General features: G+C 41.2%; 3 protein-coding genes across 6 annotated transcripts in view; 2 read left to right on the forward strand and 1 right to left on the reverse strand.

Annotated features, from left to right (window-relative positions):
- zbed4 (zinc finger, BED-type containing 4) overlaps positions 1–6,234 on the forward strand; it is an 8,129-nt gene extending 1,895 nt beyond the window's left edge. For 2 of the 3 annotated variants that reach the window (XM_003445069.5, XM_005451743.3), the window contains exon 2: positions 1,440–6,234. In XM_003445069.5, coding sequence (XP_003445117.1) covers positions 1,633–5,415 — 3,783 coding nt within the window. In that variant the 5' untranslated portion in view covers positions 1,440–1,632 and the 3' untranslated portion in view covers positions 5,416–6,234. The remainder of the gene's footprint in view (positions 1–1,439) is intronic. The other variant, XM_005451745.3, reaches the window with a different exon arrangement.
- On the reverse strand, positions 6,092–11,956 carry alg12 (ALG12 alpha-1,6-mannosyltransferase). Its single transcript, XM_013271250.3, has 9 exons — positions 11,754–11,956; positions 9,423–9,555; positions 9,144–9,317; positions 8,849–9,043; positions 8,650–8,753; positions 7,871–8,094; positions 7,538–7,707; positions 7,305–7,380; positions 6,092–6,861 (listed from the first exon to the last, which is right to left on the reverse strand). The coding sequence occupies exons 1-9, from the start codon at positions 11,910–11,912 to the stop codon at positions 6,624–6,626; spliced, it is 1,473 nt and encodes a 490-aa protein (XP_013126704.1). The 5' UTR covers positions 11,913–11,956; the 3' UTR covers positions 6,092–6,623.
- Positions 11,957–12,245: 289 nt separating this feature from the next.
- On the forward strand, positions 12,246–18,438 carry creld2 (cysteine-rich with EGF-like domains 2). Of its 2 annotated transcripts, none has more exons than XR_266142.4 (10): positions 12,246–12,622; positions 12,765–12,847; positions 13,084–13,194; positions 13,364–13,455; positions 14,102–14,278; positions 14,397–14,495; positions 16,946–17,029; positions 17,197–17,292; positions 17,572–17,683; positions 17,802–17,935. XR_266142.4 is itself a non-coding variant. In XM_003445047.4 (10 exons), the coding sequence occupies exons 1-10, from the start codon at positions 12,479–12,481 to the stop codon at positions 18,145–18,147; spliced, it is 1,086 nt and encodes a 361-aa protein (XP_003445095.1). In that variant the 5' UTR covers positions 12,251–12,478; the 3' UTR covers positions 18,148–18,438. The 2 variants fall into 2 exon arrangements, 1 of the variants encoding a protein (XP_003445095.1); XM_003445047.4 differs by lacking the exon at positions 17,572–17,683 and adding an exon at positions 18,089–18,438 and having other exon boundaries at positions 12,251–12,622; positions 17,802–17,942.
- Positions 18,439–18,711: the final 273 nt, after the last annotated feature.

Below are 18,711 nucleotides of genomic sequence, written 5' to 3' on the forward strand. Positions count from 1 at the left end.
ATTTACATGTGAGCGAGTACTTACGCTAATGTTCTCAGAGCTGGTGTATTTTTTTTTTTTTTTTTTTTTTTTTTAGTTGCACACATTTGGGTGTTAACACTGAGTGAATTTTGTAGTTAAGGAAAAATTGCTTCAGCATTGACCCTAATTTATTTTATTTGGTTTACACAGCATTCTCTCAGTTAGCTGGCACATAGTTGCACTATGTTATTATATGTTATTATAAATTTGGCAGTAAATATTACTGCCAAATTTTACTGAGGTAATGGAACAGAGGCATAACATTAATTTGTCATTCCTAATGGACCACATTAGACCTGCTCCCATGGCCTATTATGTGTCTGCAGTCAGGTTGAATTAGTTTTTTAACACCTTTCAGAATGAAAATGCCTCCACCAATAAGGCTCAAGGGGCTCACAGGAATTAATTGAATATTGAAATTATGAGTAAATCCTATGCTGTGGCTTTCCTAGTAACTGAATATAACACTCAAGGGAGATTTTGTGCTGATGTGATAGAAAGCTACCGTTGTGAAAACACCAAATGGCAGCACATGTTGGACAAGACGATAATAAAAGTTTTTATGTTTTTCCTTTAATTTTTCACTTGCTTGTTGCACCTGGGTATATAAAATTGTATTATATCAGATTATCATACTTTTATACCAAAAAAGGTTATTACATTGTAGGTTAGTACTCAAAGTGTTTTGCTTGCAGTTGTACAGGTTTGCTTTTGCTCATAAACTGCTCAAGTATTTCAATATAATATCTACATACTCAAGGATGTACTTGAGTGAAGTTTTAAACAGCTTGGTTGTTGTGCAGCATATTTTTAGTGGTACATAAATCTGATATGTTACTTAATACAATCAGATGAGGAAACGGTCCAAAGCATTACTTGTGTCAAAAGATTTTTATCAAGTCTTGAGCTGTGGAAGTACAGGATTTTGCAACTTGGAATGATGATCGCATGAAGCAGAAATTCAACGGAATACACTTTGAGCATTGCTCTGCTCATGAATTTCCTAGGTAGCCGAGTGCATTTAAAAGCTATGACGCAATACTTGAGCCTCACAATGATCCTTGAAAGTGCAAGCTGCACCTGAATACTGGAAGACTAAGCCTTAACCTGTCTGTGTCTATTCCGACAGAATGGTTTACCCCTTGCAAAATCAAAATTTCTATGTTTACTACTACCATAACAGTGCTTGCAGAGTCAAATCAATCAGCGGTCAGTTCTTGTTGTTTAATGAAACCTGATTTACATAAGTGGTTTTGTTTTTTTAATCTCTATACTTTCCTTGTGGCTGTGTGTGGCTAAATGAAAGTACAATCTGTTGTTTATGGCACAACATGTTGTGTTACTGGTTTTTGGAGTCGTGTTTATTTTTAGAATACCCTTATCTGATCTATTTTCTCTCGCTCCCTATCTTTCTCTAGGTCTTATACGGAGGAGTGGAGCTACTCCAGTCATAAATGGAGAGGGATGAGCACGCGCTCTGTGTCCTGGACGGCAACACCCACATCCCAACACCTGCTTGAGAGCTGCTGTATCGATGACCACAGTTGAAAAAAGCGATTGCATTTGACACCGCAGACCTGACTATTCTACAGAAACGCTTGGGCTGCTGCCATGGATGGGGAGGAAGAGGTCTCACATATGGGCGAGGAAATGGTCAGTGAACCTAATGGCTCCATAGAACGCAGAAAAAGAGAGGCAAAAGGGACCTGCCTGAAAATTGAAGGGCAGGATGGCTATGTGTTCAAATCCTACAGCATTAACCCCCGTGAAACTGCTGATGCAAAGTCACCTGCTTGCTCCTCAATAACACTGGATAAAGACTCTCTTCCTTGTTTTAACTTTTCTTCTCAGGGTGACGGACTGTTTGAGACAGACACAGCAAATAAGAGTGCTGCAGCTTCTCCCACTCTTTCAGACAAATGCCTAAACATTGACACCGAGGGAAATGCAGAGAGTGAAAAGTATGAAAATGGCAGCGAATTGAGTGAACATGGCAAAGGGGAGATCCAGGATGCTAATGGAATGGAGGAAGAAACCCAGGATGATGACAGGCTACCCTTTGGAAGCTCAGTTGGCCCTTTTGTAACTAAAGATGGCGATGACTATAGCAATTTACTAAGTGGATACACAAGCACCCTTTATGATGTCGCCATGGACGCTGTCACTCAGAGCCTTTTGTCATCTATGAGGAGTCAGACCAACCCACGGAAAAAATCTCCAGCATGGAATCATTTCTGCATATCACCACGAGACAGTACCAAAGCAATCTGTTTATACTGCATGAAAGAGTTCAGTCGGGGTAAGAACGAAAAAGACCTCAGCACGAGTTGTTTAATGAGGCACGTACGAAGGGCTCACCCCACTGTGCTTTTGCAAGAAGGAGCCGACGCATCCTCAAATAATCTGACTAGCCCTCTTGCCTCATCTTTGATACCTCCCTCCCCAAACTCACCAAAAAACGGAGACTTGACAAATAGCATTGTTAGCTCTGCCTCAAAGAACACTTCACCGTCCACCTCCTCAGCTGAAAATTCAGACCTGTCATCCAAAGAAGTGTTACCCAAAGTCGAACCAAAACTAGAACCGTACACCAATGCCGACGCTGTTTGCAGCACCCTCCCATCCTCACATTCCAATGAAAACAATGCCGAAGACATGTCAGACGGAGGGCCCGAGCGCCTTCCAGGGACCCCAAAAAGCTCTAGCTCCCGTCGCAGGTCAGCTGTATGGAAACATTTCTACCTGTCGCCTGCTGATAATTCCAAAGCAGTATGCATTCATTGCATGAATGAATTCAGTAGGGGTAAAAATGGAAAGGATTTGGGGACAAGCTGTCTTATCCGGCATATGTGGAGGGCCCACAAAGAAGTTGTAATTGAGGAGAATGGACAGGGAAATCACATTCCACCGCCCTATACTAACCCGCCCTCGCTGCTGTCCCGCACTCAACTACAAGATCCACTGGAACTCAAAAAAGAATCACCCCTTCTTCCATCATCACCAGAAACCATATCAGATGAACTACCCCAAAGCATGGACGAAAGCATGGATATAAAGGAAGAATCTGATGAGGTGATGCATCTCTCAGGGCAGGAGACCACACTCAACCTCTCCTTCAAAACTCATGGGGAGGACACACCCCTGACTTCATCACCATGTGACCTCTCTGAAGGCCCCAGCCTCAATCAGGATCATTCAGTTTTTCAGCAAAACAAAAAGATCATGAAACGGGTTAAATCAGAAGTGTGGCACCATTTCATAGTGTCACCTGTTGACCAGTTAAAAGCACTGTGCCGTTACTGTCCGTGTGTCATCAGCCGGGGGAAACGGGGCGATTTTGGTACAAGCTGCTTAATGAGACATCTAATGAGACGTCACCCAGATGTCCTCAAAAACCAAAAAAGCACAGATGATAAGGAATCTTCCCCTCATCCCTACACCAATCTCAGTGCAACAGATCCAGTTTCAGCCAAAGAAACTGAGAGTCCCCTTAGTGAGAAAAAACCACAAACCCTGCCTGTTTTCAGTAAAAAGACGTCAAAACTGTGGAATCATTTTTCCATTTCGCCTGCTGACCCTACAAAGGTGGTTTGTTTGCACTGTAGCCGCACAATTAGCAGAGGCAAAAAGACTACTAACCTCGGCACAAGCTGCCTTTTCAGGCACATGCAGAGGTTTCACGGACATGTTCTTGAAAGTAACAATACTATCTCAGGTGATGTGCCGTCTGCTGAAATTCATGTTAAACAAGAGCTCATGGACACTTCTGTTTATGAAACGGAACAGAATCGTGAGAGATTTGATGAACACCACCCGGTTGCCAAAAAAATCACCAAACTTATTGCAGAAATGCTCGCACTGGATCTTCAGCCATCAGCTATGGTGGAGAATGCTGGACTGAATCGACTGCTAGAGTACCTCCAGCCTCAGTATTCTCTACCACCCTCTTCTTACTTTACCAGCACTGCCATACCAGATATGTACGAAAGGGTGAAGGAGGTTGTGTTGACCCATCTGAAAGAAGCTGAAGGTGGTGTTGTCCACTTCACAACTAGTATTTGGGTCAGTAGCCAGACAAGGGAATACCTAACCCTTACCGCCCACTGGGCGACGTACGAGTCAAGTGTCAGACCCCAAGGTCAAGACTTTCACTGTTCTGCTCTCCTAAGTGTCTCACAAATAGACTCTGATCACGATATGCATGACATCCCAAAGCAGCTCGAGTATCTGTGGGATTCTTGGATCAACTCATCAGGGCTGAAAAAGGGGTTCACTGTAACAGACAACACCACCATCAAAAACACCTTGGAGGACCACGGTCACGTCACCATGCAGTGTTTTGGACACACCATCGACCTCATTGTTAGTGAAGCCATAAAGAGCCAGCGAATGGTTCAGAACCTTCTGAGTATTGCACGAAAGATCTGTGAGCGTGTGCACCGCTCAGCAAAGGCCAAGGAGAAGCTGGCCGAGCTCCAGAGGGTCCATCAGCTGCCAGAGAACCAGCTCATTCAGGACGTCCCTTCCAAATGGATGACCTCCTTTTTCATGCTGGAGCGACTGGTTGAGCAAAAGAAAGCCATCGATGAGATGTCGATTGAGTGCAATTTCAGGGAAATGATCAGCTGCGATCAGTGGGAAGTAATGCTGTCAGTCTGCAATGCACTGAAACCTTTCGAAGTCGCCTGCAGGGAGATGAGCAACCGCACTGCCACTCTGGGACAAGTGATACCACTCATTCATATTCTCAACAGAAAAATAGACCTGCTGTTTGACGAGACCGTGGGAATAGACAACATGCTCAAGTCTCTAAAGGAAGCGATGGTGAGCAGGATGTCTGCAACTCTTCACGACCCTCAATACATCTGGGCAACCATGCTGGACCCGCGATACAAAACGTCATTGTTCACAGAGGAAGAAGCTGAAAGATGTAAACAAGACCTGATCCGGGAGCTGGACATGTCCTGTTCTACCTCAGTTTCAGTCAAGCCTCTGCTGCACAACGGCTGCAACGAGGCCAACGTTTCATCCAGCACCGCGAATTCGAACAAGGACAACCTCTGGTCCTTGATGGCTGACATCAGGCAAAAGATAAAAAACGAGGAGAAGCCAAAGTCCTCAGAGCTGGCAGTGCTGGAGTATCTTGAGGAAGACATACTCGATCAAAGCTGTGACCCCCTTGACTACTGGAACCTGAAAAAGTTCCTATGGCCTGATCTTGCCAAAGTAGCCGCCCGCTACGTGGGTTGCCCTCCGAGCGTCGTCCCAGCAGAGACACTGTTCAGCACAGCTAGTGTCAACTGTGCCCTGAATCAGCCCAGGCCTTTGCTAGAAAACATGGAGGGTCTACTGTTCCTCAAGGTCAACCTCCCTTTGATTTATTTTCAGTACTGATCATAATTATTTTGTTGAGCATTAACTTGAAAACCCTTTATTTAAGGACCAAGTTGCATAGCTGTGAAATGGGGGGTGGGGTTCTGTCGGGCAAAATGTAAAATATCATTGAATACACTGATTTTCAATGCAAAGGCCAGATCGAGGCTTTATTGTATTCTCTGTACTACTGTTAAAACACTTTGGAGCTGTTGTGATGAAAAGTCTCAGAAGTGTATCAGGGAGGGAGGGTTTTTCTAGCTGTAGGGGTTGGTGATAATGTGTTTGCTTCTAAATCAATGTTTTTCCTTTGTCTACTCTCTCCTTGTGCCTTATCCAAAACTACTTCAGGTCAAAAACGCTGTAAATATTGTTGAAATTGCGCAGATCACGTCAGGATGCTTTTTTTGAATATTATGATTAAAGATAAGAGTTGTTTTCTGAATGAAAACATGGCCCCCAAAAAATAAATAAATGCTGTGACTGAAAGATATTTTAAGTTTATATTATTTAATTTTCATTGTGAATTTGTGGCTCATGGTACTGTCATTTAGAATTAGATTTTTTTTATCTTGCCGATATGTTTTTAATAAGATCATGTATAATATTGCTGTATTTTCTGAATAATGGGGTTTGTTTGGAATATACAATTTGTCTCTCAAGCACAATTTAAGTTTATGTCCAGGGGTTTAAATTATGGGTTTATTATTGAGTAAAACAATGTACTGTACATTTTTATATTAAATGACTTCTGAACCTAATTTCATAAATGTTTTAGCATTGAGACTGGAAACATGCAAATTTTGGTCATTTGTAAATAAAGGTTTTCCTTACACAATATCGTAGAGTCTTGTTCTTATCAATGAGACTGGTGTCTTATCAAAAGCTGGTGTTTAGTGTGGGGTGCCTTAAGGCGCACGAGTACAAGAATTCAGATGTTTTCACTTCATTTTAAGCATCTCCAGTGTTCAGTGAACTTTCTTTTTTTATCCTCTGAGCTAAAAAAAAAAAAATACAAAGATTTATTCAGAAGACAAAATAGTTTCACAGAGAAAGTGTGGTAGCTCGTTTCCTTGTGTGAGAGCAGATAAGATTTACAGATTCATGACTATGTTAATGCAACACCGATCATGTTTTGTAGTGGAATGTGATACTTTTTATTATTCAGTAAAAGCACTGGTTTCACAGTAGTGGTCACCAAATTTAAAGAAAAAAAATCCAACACTTGTTCAAGTCTCTGTTTTGGTGGCCTTTCTCTCCATCAGCACAGTTTTTCTCTCCAAGTGCACTCTGACAGGAGGGAAGTGAAACACACTGAAGGCAATGTTGCGGTAACCTTCTATGAAGGTCAGAGGCTGATGGGTGTCCTGGAGTAATTCTATCTTGGTCGCATTAGCCTCCATCAATAGGTGCGAGTACATCTGCATAGCTGGGCTCGTGGGGCTCAAGTCCTCACGTTTGTCATATCTGTTGAAAATGGGAAGTAAAGTGTTAAAAATGTTTAACATAATATTTTAAGTTTACTTAGAAAGCTAAAATAAATAAAGCTTTATTTATTGTTTTATTTTTGTCACTTTGGTCACATAATGTAACCTGCTTCATAAGGCTTTCACAGACATGTTTATTCAAGTCCAGCATGTCTGACCTGCCTTTCCAAAATATTTGTACTGCAGTACCTATTCTGAGATTGTTCCAATCTTCCCCTTTCCAAATGTTACCCATGTTATAATATTTGAAAAAACTAAAACTGACAACACAGATACTGAAAACTGAACTGAGGCCAAATATTTTCTGAATTCTAAGCTTAACTCAAAACACCAACAAAAAATAAATAAATAGAAAATTTAAAACTATATATTAAAAAAAAGAAAGATTGGTGGGCAGATTTCAGATCAAAATAAAACACCAACCTCCAGTTTTTGTTTAGTTGTAGGAAGCGTGAAACTCCAGTCTCAGCAGTGTAGGTGTCAATGTGAACAAACACATCTGAGGAAAGACAGCAACAATGATAGTTCACTAGAAAACCACGATTCTTTGCCTCCTGCATTTCGGACAGATTTTTAAATATGTAACCGTGTGTGAGCGCTCCCTTCAAAAAAAACAAAAAAAGAAAGAAAAAAAAAAAGCTTGAAGTGATTCCAACCTGCTGAAGCTGGCAACAGCCTGTGTAGTTCCTGCATTCCTCTGCCTCCAGGGTAGTTGTGGTGAGAAACATAGAGGCAAATACCAGAGTATGCCGTGTTTGCCAACAGCTGGCCAACCACAAATGCAGAACCCAGTTTGTATATCCAGGATTTCTGGTAGTTGCACAAACTAAATCACATGGAGGGAGAAAAAAAAAAAAAAAAACAGTAAAAAGCATGACAAACAGCTTCAGCTCTCCAAATTTCAATGTCAATTTTAAGAGAAAGGAAACTTTTTAGGATCATTCACTCTTCTTCCAATATAAGGACTGGTGCTGTACGTTTCAGCTTACATGAAAGAACAACCACGCGCAGCCACCAAACTGAGCACAGGAAAAGTGTATATGATGAAACGCAGCTCTTTGTGGGGCAACAGCGAGTAGAGCAGAATGAAGCCCACTGTGGGCAGCAGCAGTGCTCTCATTCGCCTGTCAAGGAGGCCAAGGGGGACAAAGAACAGCGTGCAGGCCAGGGCGCGAGGTACAGCAGAGTAGAAGTACCAGAGAAACGGAGAGGTTTACTGGGGAGAACAGTCAAGGACTGCTATAACCAACCAACAATAAACCCAACAACAATATCATGAAATTGAATTTTATTCTGTTTCTATTATTCTTATTTCTAAATGGATAGAATGCAAGACCCTGGCAACATGACGATGTCATTTCCTGTTTTTATACTACTTTCAGTAGCATCCTTACCTGAGTTTTAACTGAGCTAGAATGCTAAAGGAAGCTGGACTGACACAGGAATAATTTAACAAAGTGCATCAACATGCTGTTCATCAACACGCTTTTAAGATACCATGAAATTAAAACGTTTATTAAATTAACAATTATAAACTAAGGAATCTGTTGTTGTGAAATGAAATGACTAAAATATTCAGTCCAACAAGGAAAGTCATTTTTCCACAGTCAACAAAGTCCTAATTCTAACAGTTATCCTCTCCTACTATTTCCATAAAGTGAAATGTCACATTTTCTAATACATTTCTGTGTTTTTCTTGTGGTCGTCATTTTCCCAACTATCAAACAGCTAAACAAACAGGAGTGTGCTGGAATAAATCAAAGGATATTCCCCAGTTGGAACTTTTGTTGAGAATGGTGTTGTACCACAAAACCTGGCCTTCAGGCCACAGGAGCGTCCTCCAGAAGAAGGTATCAACAGCCACTGTCAGAGCTGCAGGAGACAAAGGAAAGCAAACCCAAACAGTGACCAGCATGTTTTTAATATTGTTAGACATACACTGTATTTATTATAGATGAACCACTAACCTAATGACAATATCCCAGCAGGAACAGCATATTTCAGCAGCTGCAACATCCCCAGCTTCCTGCTCAGGAGCGACATCAGTAACATGAGGCCCATAAAGATGCACAACTCTGACCGGAACACAATGATGACCAAAGCAGACAGGGAGATGAACCGGCCATATCTCTGAGCCATCCATGATGTGAATGCTACAAGAACTGAGCAGAGAATTTTACTCATCATTATAACGCTCGATTATTTAAGTTCCAAAAATAACAAAGAAAAAAACTAGAACTCCAATGAGAGCTGGTGGGTTACCTAATGGCAGGGCGAATACATTGGGCAGTGTCCTTGTGCTGTAGAACATTAAATGAAACTGAGATGCACATATAAGGCAGAAAAGGTCTGCAACTGTAGAGCCAAACTGCCTCCTTGCCTCTCTCTGCATGTGCCACAGTGCACCGATGACGCACACTCCCAGGGAAGCTCGGACTGTGCAGAAAGAACAACACATTAAACATCTCTTTAGAGATTTTAATTATCTTTACATCTGAGTGGTTTGGATAGTAAACAACAAAAAGTGAGATGGTATGCTACCTATAAGCTGTGTGTAGAACTTTGGTGCATCCAGCAGGGTTGACAGAAAAACAACAGGGGAGGAGAGTGTGGAGAGGAAGAGGGGGCCAAGGAAAGTGCGCGGCACCACACCAGGGAACTCATGATGGTCATACTGAAAAGAAAAACAAGGTACTTCGTAAGACTTATACAGCCACACTACCATACAGTGATTTCAAGGAGTTCAAAAATAAGAGTAGATAAAACAATCTAATCTCTCGCTTTCAATCACATCACATGACCCTAAGCAAGACCTGGAATTTACCCAGATGTCATGGATTTATTTCTCCCTTTTTATCAGAACAAACAAGTAAAGTGTCTACAGCAGTCTCTGTTATGTTAAAGTCAGGACTCTCTTGGCTGTTCTAAAACATCGATTTTCTTCTTTCTAATCATCCTGTAGTTGGATTTTCATTGTCTTGACTCAGCCTCTCCTAAGCTTCAAATCATGGAGTGATGCCCCACTATTTTGCTGTAAAGGTTTTTGACTGAATTTGGAATTTATTACTCTCTGCATGTCCAGATATCTAGACCATAGAAAAACAAAAATAAAAAGCCAAACCATGATCCTCCCTCCACCGTGCTTTACAATGTCTTCACAGCATTGTTTCACCCCCTACAATGTACAGTGCATTCTTCTTATAAAGGTAAACCTTTGTCTAAACATCCCAGAGAAGATTTATCTAGTAAAATTGAGCTACATTCAGGCATTCTCATGCAAATTTGAGATGTGTTGCAATGTATTCTTAAGTCATTCTCACAGTAATTCTGTCATCTGTGGAAGGATACTACTGACAACTCTGTGCCATGTAGTGTAGTTCATCTTGTAGTGAACACCTAATTTGAAATGTTACAAGCTGTAAAGACTGCTGCAAATATTTTTGCTGTGTATTGGGTTCTTTTTTGTTTTTGCTTTTTGGAGGGGGGGTGTCTCTAAGTTTCAGGACTGCTTACTGTGCTCTTGACTTATTATTTTTCAGGACACCCTCATCCCAGGGAACACAACAGTCCTGCATGTTATCAAGTTGTAATATATTGTGATAAGCAACATTGTAAAAAACAATAAAACAGAACAAAAAGCATTGATGCCACAACAGAAGAGAATAAAGCCCAATAGATATTGATATTGAGTGATTTAAAAATTCCGATATATCAACTTATTGTTTTTCTTTCAGACACACAAAACATAATCAATGTCAAGGAAATCTGTTTATGTGTAGTTATTTATGAGTCTTTATGAAGGTAATAAGACATTTCTGTTTAAAAATGTTTTATTGTCACAACAAGTCAGGGATTACTCATTTACATTCTGCTCAAGGCTGTTCAGATCAACTGGTTGTTGAGTTTGTGGCATTTCAAACAGGTTTTGCCAGGGTAGTTTCAGAGTGCCCTCTGGTGTACACGCAATGCAACATCAATACTCCGAAAGGTGATTCTCCAGTCTCTTCTTTGGATTTTTTACATTTTAAATTTCTTTCTTATAAATCTTGGTAGTGATATATCAGAGCACTACAATGCAGAAAAGAACTGCAAAGCAATGTTAATGCTGAAAACCAACAATATAGGTCAAGTCTCGTCAGTTACAAAACTTAGTGACCCTAATATTAGTCCTCATTAGGACCACAGTTATTGGTGGCCTTCAGGGCATAAATTCAATAGGTCTCTCTTTTTTTGAGGCTTTGATTTTATCCCCAACCCTGGCATCAAAGCTAGTAGTTCCAGTAGGGTCGAGTTACTCCCATGATGTGCTTATGTGTAGTGCGATTTGCCTTAAAATAAATCAGGTTAAATAGCAACAGTATACCTATGTTCAACCACCATGTCCCTCAGTTTTGGTCATATTTTTTTCCATTTTTCAACAGAGCTCCTGTAATCTTCTCTGGTTTTATTGAGAATTAATGCATTTTTCTAATATTGTGACGTGAATGGGTGAGGATTAGACCACATTTTAAAAGTAATCAGTGTAGATTTATTTTTTCTTTGTAGCTATAGGTTTACGATGGAACAGTCCACACCACAGTATAGCTGTCAAACTACTGGTATGTATGATTTCATAGCAAGCATCAGCAGCAAGCAGTATGTTTGGGACGTAGCATTACATCAAAAGTAGGATTTAAACTGTACCCACAGCTTTGAGGTCACATTTTTTTTCATAATGTACCTTATATTTAACATCTTTAGGGCCGTAAGAATGTCATTCTATTTTTTAAATGACAAAAAAGGAAATTAAATATTACGAATGTTTTATTTACATCCACAGGCGCTTTCTGTATCCACTTAGCTTATTAGCACATCAAATGGCTGCATGCTTACCTTGTCAAAGTCAAGTCTGTGATACAGAAGGTCGTGTGCCGCCTGTAAGTTGAAGCTCTCCTCAACTTTAGTGAACGGGCAAATAAATAAATGCAAGAGAGCAACGGAAGCTAATAAAAACAACAACGGTAGCCCCAAAACAGTCCTCTTTTCAGCCATGACAGCTGAAAAAAAACAAAAAGCTAATTTTCACTTCCGGCAGTCACAGGAAGTGAACGATGCAACTTTTACTTTGGCTAAGGCGTTGAGGGTTTTTGTTTTAGTAGGGCTTTTGAGAAATATTATTGAAACCTAATTTTAAAAAAATCCAACCACAATGAAAAAAAATATTTATTTTGAATTTATCTGCGAGCTTCCTGAATTTTCCACGTGGGGATGGATTTTTTTTTTGTTTTTTTCTATTGTCCCGCGCGTGGCGACTCACGATTGGTTTTCCATTTTATTGACAGGCGGTTACAGCCAATAACCACAAGCCACAATTCGATTAAGACGCTGACGCGGAAAACTAGAACCGATTCGTTTTTTTTTTTTTTCTCATGTAACCGGCATGTAAATACCATTTTGTCTCGCTTTGCATAGATAACGCTATCTTTCATCTAATGCTAGGAACACCTCGCATAGATGTGTCCGACCACTGCAGCACTTTAACATTAGTGGAAAGCTTGCTTGCTAGTGGCTGGAGCGCTCGTCTCCTGATATGAAATTGTGTGAATTGATCTGCTGAGATGCTGTCCACCGGTCCAGAGCTGCAGCTGCTGAGCCTTGTGTCTTGCTTAACTCTTGTCTTACTTTGTCAAGTTACTGACGCCAAGAAGGATTTAAAAAGCGCCTGCAACACCTGCCGGCAAATCACCGAGAACTTCAACAAGGTCAGTGAGCGTTTGCAAACCTTCCTTTGTGTTGACGTGAAAAGACGTCAGTCGAATGTAAGATGCCTGGGTGCCCTTTACTCAGTACAGGGTTCTTCCTATTTCTGGGCTCAAAAATTAAAATGTCTGCGTTGTATGCCAGGGCTTCGAGAGAACAGCAAACCAGAACTTTGGAGGAGGAAACACAGCCTGGGAGGAGAGGAAATTGTCTAAATATGAGACTAGGTGAGACAGAGCCAAGAGCCCAGCCTACAGGTCACCCTGCCACAGGTCCTGTGATCTGAGCTGTTTACTTTTCACCAGACCTGCAGGCTTTTGAGCTTCTGTGCTTTCCATCAAATGAAGTTGTTTTCTTTTCTTTTCATGCAAATATAAATCTTCTTGTACATTTTGAGATGTATGTTTACAATCTCAAACTAACTTGTGCACTCATCTCGTCTGCTGCTTTCCTTCCACCCCAGCGAGATTCGGCTGATGGAGATCGTGGAGGGGCTGTGCGACAGCAGCAGCTTTGAGTGCAACCACATGGTGGAGGAGCACGAGGAGCATTTTGAGACTTGGTGGTTCAAGAGGTGGGTCGATGCAAATGAGGTTGTGGTTGGATTTTAAAGGGGACCTAATGAGTGATGGACACATGATCACACAGGCTGGCAGATGCTGATCAGGGTTGTTTGCGTTTTTAAAGGCTTGTTTGATTTGGTAACCTACTGTTAAACCTCATCTCTTCCTGTTGCAACACAGGAAAACAAAACATCCCGATCTGCACAAGTGGTTCTGCATAGAGACCATCAAAGTGTGCTGTCCAGAGGGAACATTTGGACCTGACTGCAATGGTGAGAATTTACAGATGAACCCACCAGTGCTCCATTTTTTCCCCCCTGTGTTTCATCTTAATTTCAGGGCTTCCAATGTTATTATGAAAACCGGTCGCTTGTGTCATAGTTTAGCATTTTTCCAATGCTGTCCCAAGTCGTCAGATCTATAAAACATCTACTTGCAAACAGTCCATTTCTAATTTGGGCCTCCTCTGTTCTCCCAACTGTCACCCAGAAATAAATGTCGGTATGTGTGTAAGTGGCCCTAAACATGAGCTATGTCATGAGCAATGTTACACCTGACATCTTAAAGGTAGTTTAACTAAACAGTTTATGATGCATCTGTGGCACACACCTTATTATACTGACATCGCTTTAAAATGAGGCTCACTAAGATGTGAGATGAGGAGTCCGGGACAGTATAGAGTGGGGAGGCCTTATTTTCAACTTATCAGCCGTATTTGATTGCCTCCTTTCAAACCAAATTAACATGGACAACGATTACTTGGTAACCAGCTACAGAAGTGCAACACATGAGGAAAAAGGACGTAATACAAATGGATGATATCATACCGGTTTTTGCCAGAGTCACTTCACACATTACTTATTTCTCTTGGTTGTGCCACATGGGTTAAAACTACATAAACAATGTGTCTGTCTTCAGCCTGTGTGGGGGGTTCTGAGCGACCCTGTCACGGGAATGGTGCGTGCGATGGAGACGGGACCCGTGGGGGAAACGGGAAGTGCAGCTGCCACCACGGTTATACAGGCGAGTTCTGCCTAGACTGCATCGACGGCTATTTCAACGAAGTGAGGAACGACAGCTTTTCTCTGTGCACAGGTAAAAGAATAAATAAATTAAAAAAACTCAGTTTACCTAAATAAGTTACCTGCTGTTGCACCAGAAAAACATCACCATCATTAACGTACTGATGGAAATTTGGTCTTCACTTCTGCAGAATGTCACTCCTCTTGCAAGACCTGCACTGGAGCAACCAATCAGGACTGTGATGAGTGCAAAGAAGGCTGGGAAGAAGACGACCAGGAAGCTTGTGTAGGTAAGACAACTTGTACTAGCTCTCCATGCTACATGATATTTATCTTAACAAAAGTACTCTGATAAACAGGTAATCTGAGTTATTGTTCTTGCTGTTTGGGTTCCATCATTGTTCCAACTTTGATTATTATACCACTGGTTGGATAAAAATGCAAATCTCTGATCTTTTTGCTGTTTCATAACAATTTATTAACCACACAAATTGTTGCCAAATCAACCAACAATGGACCAGTTAGTTATATTTTAAACTCAGAACAGTACCAGATCTCCTAAATTCTTGAAAATGTTATTTTTAAGTACATTTATGTTCATTTTAAAATTTGATGCTAGTAGCACAAGTCAGAATGCTAGCACAGGTTTGTCCAATTTAGCCTCAGTTTTCTGTTCTTGGCTGATACCCGGTGTGGTCTTCTGCTTCTCCGAGGTTTGATCTGCTGTTTATTTAGAGATGCTCTTCTGCATACTTTGGGTTTTGTTTGAGTTAATCTTTGCTTCTTGAAGGCTTGAAGCAGTCTGAGGGGTATATTATGAAGTGAGATTAATGGCCATGTCAAGCTTAAAGTGGACATTAAAAGGCTACATGTATAAAGGCTAATTTACACCATGGAGTCCTACTTTAAAGAACTGTCATAGGTTTAACACTGTCTATTAGGCTGGATTTAAGCAGTGAACACTGCAGCTTTCTTCTTTTTCTCAAGGACAGTCTCAAGGATAGTCTAGTGGCTGGCCCTGAGTGTGTATGATGAACCAGATTACCCGGGTAAAGCAGCAGCCTCGTAGCACGCTCCAAAGCTATTTAGCCCAGAGACCACGTTTCAATAATTAAATGGAATCTGAAGCATAACCTCTGGTGGCCTGTACCAAAGAGTCTGTGCACAGACACGAGGAACTACTGCGGACACATGACAGGATAGGCCAAAGTCCATAACTTTGACTTCATTCGGACACTGATAGTGGTCCACAACCATTATGTTATCAGGTTTGCATTCAGCAGGTATGATTCTCATAGAACTCAAGTGGGATAGGGCATTTTCTAAATGGTATAAAATTGGCCCCAGTTCTCCTATGGGGAGTTCTTGGTTATTGTGATACTTTAGTCAAACAGGTTCATAACTCCAGGAGTTCATAATTTAAGCATATACACTGCTCAATGTCAAAGAAAAAGCCGTTCCACTTCACAATGTTGGAAGTGTCTGGATCCAAGCGTTTCAGGTTCTCCAGGATGGAAATGTCAAATTTTACCTGTTTACAAAGTTTCATGGTGGTTCTTGTTGTATTTGATAGTCACACATCGTGTTGTGGCATTTGGTTACAAAACAAAGTTGCCTTCTATAAGGAAAGCCTCCACCATGTGGGAGGCTTTCCTTATAGAAGGCAGTTTTAAACAGGGACCTTGACACTGTCAGGAGAATGGCTGATGTCCATTTGATCAGGTTCCCGTGGAGACGGGCACCAACTGCTCTTGGAGTGGTCACAGGTGAATCTTGAGGCAGTGTAATAGTCAAACATTTTTGCTTTCACCCTCATTTTGCACCCACAATTGATGAAGCCAGAAGAAAAATGTTTTTGAGCACAATTAAAATATAATGATCTATATCATATATATGATGCATATAAGATTAATCCCACAAACTCTTTGAGGTTTACAGAGAATGGTCTGAAACATAGAAAATGTCCAGTGAGCGGCAGTTCTCTTGGTGAAAATGCCAAAGTTCAGAAGAGAATGGACAGACTGCTTTGATCGAGTAAAAGGCAACAGTAACTCAAATAACCGCTTGTTATAACCAAGATATGCATAAGAGCATTTCTGAACGCACAACACATTGAAGTTTGAAGCAGATGGGCTACGGCAGCAGAAGACTACACCGTGCGCTACCCCTGTGACCTAAGACCTGTGAGTTCTCACCGGCTCACCAGAAGTTGGAAACTAGGAGTTTGGAAAGATGTTTCCTGGTCTGACGAGTCTCGATTTCTGCTGCAACATTCAGATGTTGGGGTCATAACTTGGTGTCATAAAATGATAAGTCCTCAGAATCCACAATGTTCAGAAAACCTTGGAAAATACTGATACTGAATATGATTGCAATTTCATATTGGCACTTTTTGTGAATACACTTTTGTCAATACAGTATAGCATATGTACACACAGAGCCTGAATCAAAATGCCTGGCTGAACAGGGAAAGTTGATAATCACAGTGGTGATACTTATCATCTCCACCCAAGGTTTTAATTTTGTCAAACCATTTCCCTTTGGTCATTCTCTTCTGACCTCCACCATTAACATCCAGTTTTGCCCCTGAGATCTTTATTCAGTAACTCTACGTTCTAATCTGCAGACACACATTTTTTGTGTTTTCACTCTGATGTGGTAAAGCGCACAAAGAATGATCAGCAGATGGCGCTGTGTGGTTGCCAGCCTGTTTGATGGCTCTCTGTCTGATGTGTTGCAGATGTAAATGAGTGCTCCAAAGACCCTGTTCCGTGCAAAGAAGATCAGTACTGCCTCAACACAGAAGGCTCCTATTCTTGCAAGGGTAAGAGGTCATATGCCAAACAGTAGCTTTTGGAGCAGCGTGGAAATTTGCTGCCAGTGAACTTATCGCTGTTAGATGTTTCATATTACAAGTGTGTGATTGTTATCCATTTGCAGACAGTTTTGTGAGACCTGTCTAACTTTATTCGGTGTGTTTGTTCCTCAAAGCCTGTGATACAGTGTGCTCCGGCTGCACTGGAGCCGGTCCCGATAACTGCCAGGCTTGTGCCAGCGGGTACCAAGACACAGAGGGAACCTGCACAGGTATTATTCACTATTTGAAAGATTTCTGACACTACATTAAAGTGTCAGTCTCCACTTTGAGTTTAATACAAATGAACCCAAAAGAAGCAGTCCTTGGAAGGAAATTCTTATTGCTTCCATGCTGGCGACCTGTCCAGGGTGGACCCTGCCTCTCGCCTCATGATACATGTCATTAATATGCATACTGTAAGCATGAGTCTCTCATCACGGTTGGATGCAGGCTTAACTTTAGATCACCTTATATTTGCATATTTACATATTCCCTTTATGTCTCTGTAGTTGTTGTAATAAGAAAGGATATTGTGAGCTCCAGACTGCTGTGGATGGACAGAACCTCTTAATTCTACCCTTGGAAAGTCTGTTTTAGTTCCCCTTAACTGATGTCACATTTGTAAGGATAATGCATTTTTGGGTTGCACCCATGAAAAACTTCTCTATATATTTTATCTATATATTAGATTTTTTTTTTTTTTTGCATGTATTTATTAATTTATTTAAATCTTTGCCAGATGTGGATGAGTGTTCTCAGTCAGAGCCAGTGTGCACAAAAGAGCACCAGGAGTGTGTCAACAATCAAGGCAGTTACACGTGCATCTGCTCTGAAGGCTACGAGGAGCGAGATGGGGAGTGTGTGCAAACACAACAGCCAGGTGAGGATGAGTGTTGGCGTGAGGTAGCACAATACCCATTATGACAGTAGTAATTTAGGATGTGTGGATGTTATTTAAGCAACACGTTTACTTTGTGTGCTTCACTGACTGCAGTGTGATTAATGCTATAAGTTTTCCTATGTTAGATACAGCCGAGGAGTCTGAAGCACCTGAGACAACCGCGAGTCCGCACGGAGAGCTTTGATGTCACAAACGGGGACCAGGATTAGCAAACTGTTGACATTGTTGCACATTCGAAGCCCCTCCTTCATAAAACTGTCAACCACATGCACTTAATGAAACAACGAGAGCCGAGAGGACGGCGGTTTCCAGCAGAGGATGATGGACGGAGGGGAAAAAAAAGAGACCTTTTACGCTCTCACCATGCTGGGTGTTGCTTTTCTCCAGTGCGCTCAGACTCGTTTTCTTTGTCTTATATGGTTTTAAAAAGCAAAGATGTTTCAATAAAGATTCATTATGTGAAGTTTATCAAAAACTGTTGTCATTGGAATGTGGATGCTTTCAGCTTTGGGAGTTTTTGTGTATGTTGCAGCAGTCATGCATGACCACAGGATGGCAGTATAGTCATATGAAATAAAGACGCTCCAGCTTTAAACCATCTGGACAGGACTAGACGGTGCTTCTCTTGCCCTGATATCTCATAAATATTTTGAAGCTAGTCCAGATTACAGCTGCGTATTGTCCATTATATTCAATATCAACATCATTCTTATTTCCACCAACATTAACCCTCACTTATACCACACGG

This window comes from Oreochromis niloticus, linkage group LG17 (assembly GCF_001858045.2).
Source record: "Oreochromis niloticus isolate F11D_XX linkage group LG17, O_niloticus_UMD_NMBU, whole genome shotgun sequence".
In the NCBI taxonomy this organism is placed as follows: domain Eukaryota; kingdom Metazoa; phylum Chordata; class Actinopteri; order Cichliformes; family Cichlidae; genus Oreochromis; species Oreochromis niloticus.

Bases quoted from the DNA above. Each gene is read 5' to 3' on its own strand.
- alg12 (XM_013271250.3), bottom strand. From the start codon at position 11,912: ATGGCTGAAAAGAGGACTGTTTTGGGGCTACCGTTGTTGTTTTTATTA. The intron at 9,556-11,753 runs GTAAGCATGCAG...TTTTCTTTTCAG, and splicing joins ACAGACTTGACTTTGACAAG to TATGACCATCATGAGTTCCC. The intron at 8,754-8,848 runs GTTAGTGGTTCA...TGTCTCCTGCAG, and splicing joins TGCTGGGATATTGTCATTAG to CTCTGACAGTGGCTGTTGAT.
- creld2 (XM_003445047.4), top strand. From the start codon at position 12,479: ATGCTGTCCACCGGTCCAGAGCTGCAGCTGCTGAGCCTTGTGTCTTGC. The intron at 14,496-16,945 runs GTAAGACAACTT...GATGTGTTGCAG, and splicing joins CGACCAGGAAGCTTGTGTAG to ATGTAAATGAGTGCTCCAAA. The intron at 17,943-18,088 runs GTGAGGATGAGT...TTCCTATGTTAG, and splicing joins TGTGCAAACACAACAGCCAG to ATACAGCCGAGGAGTCTGAA.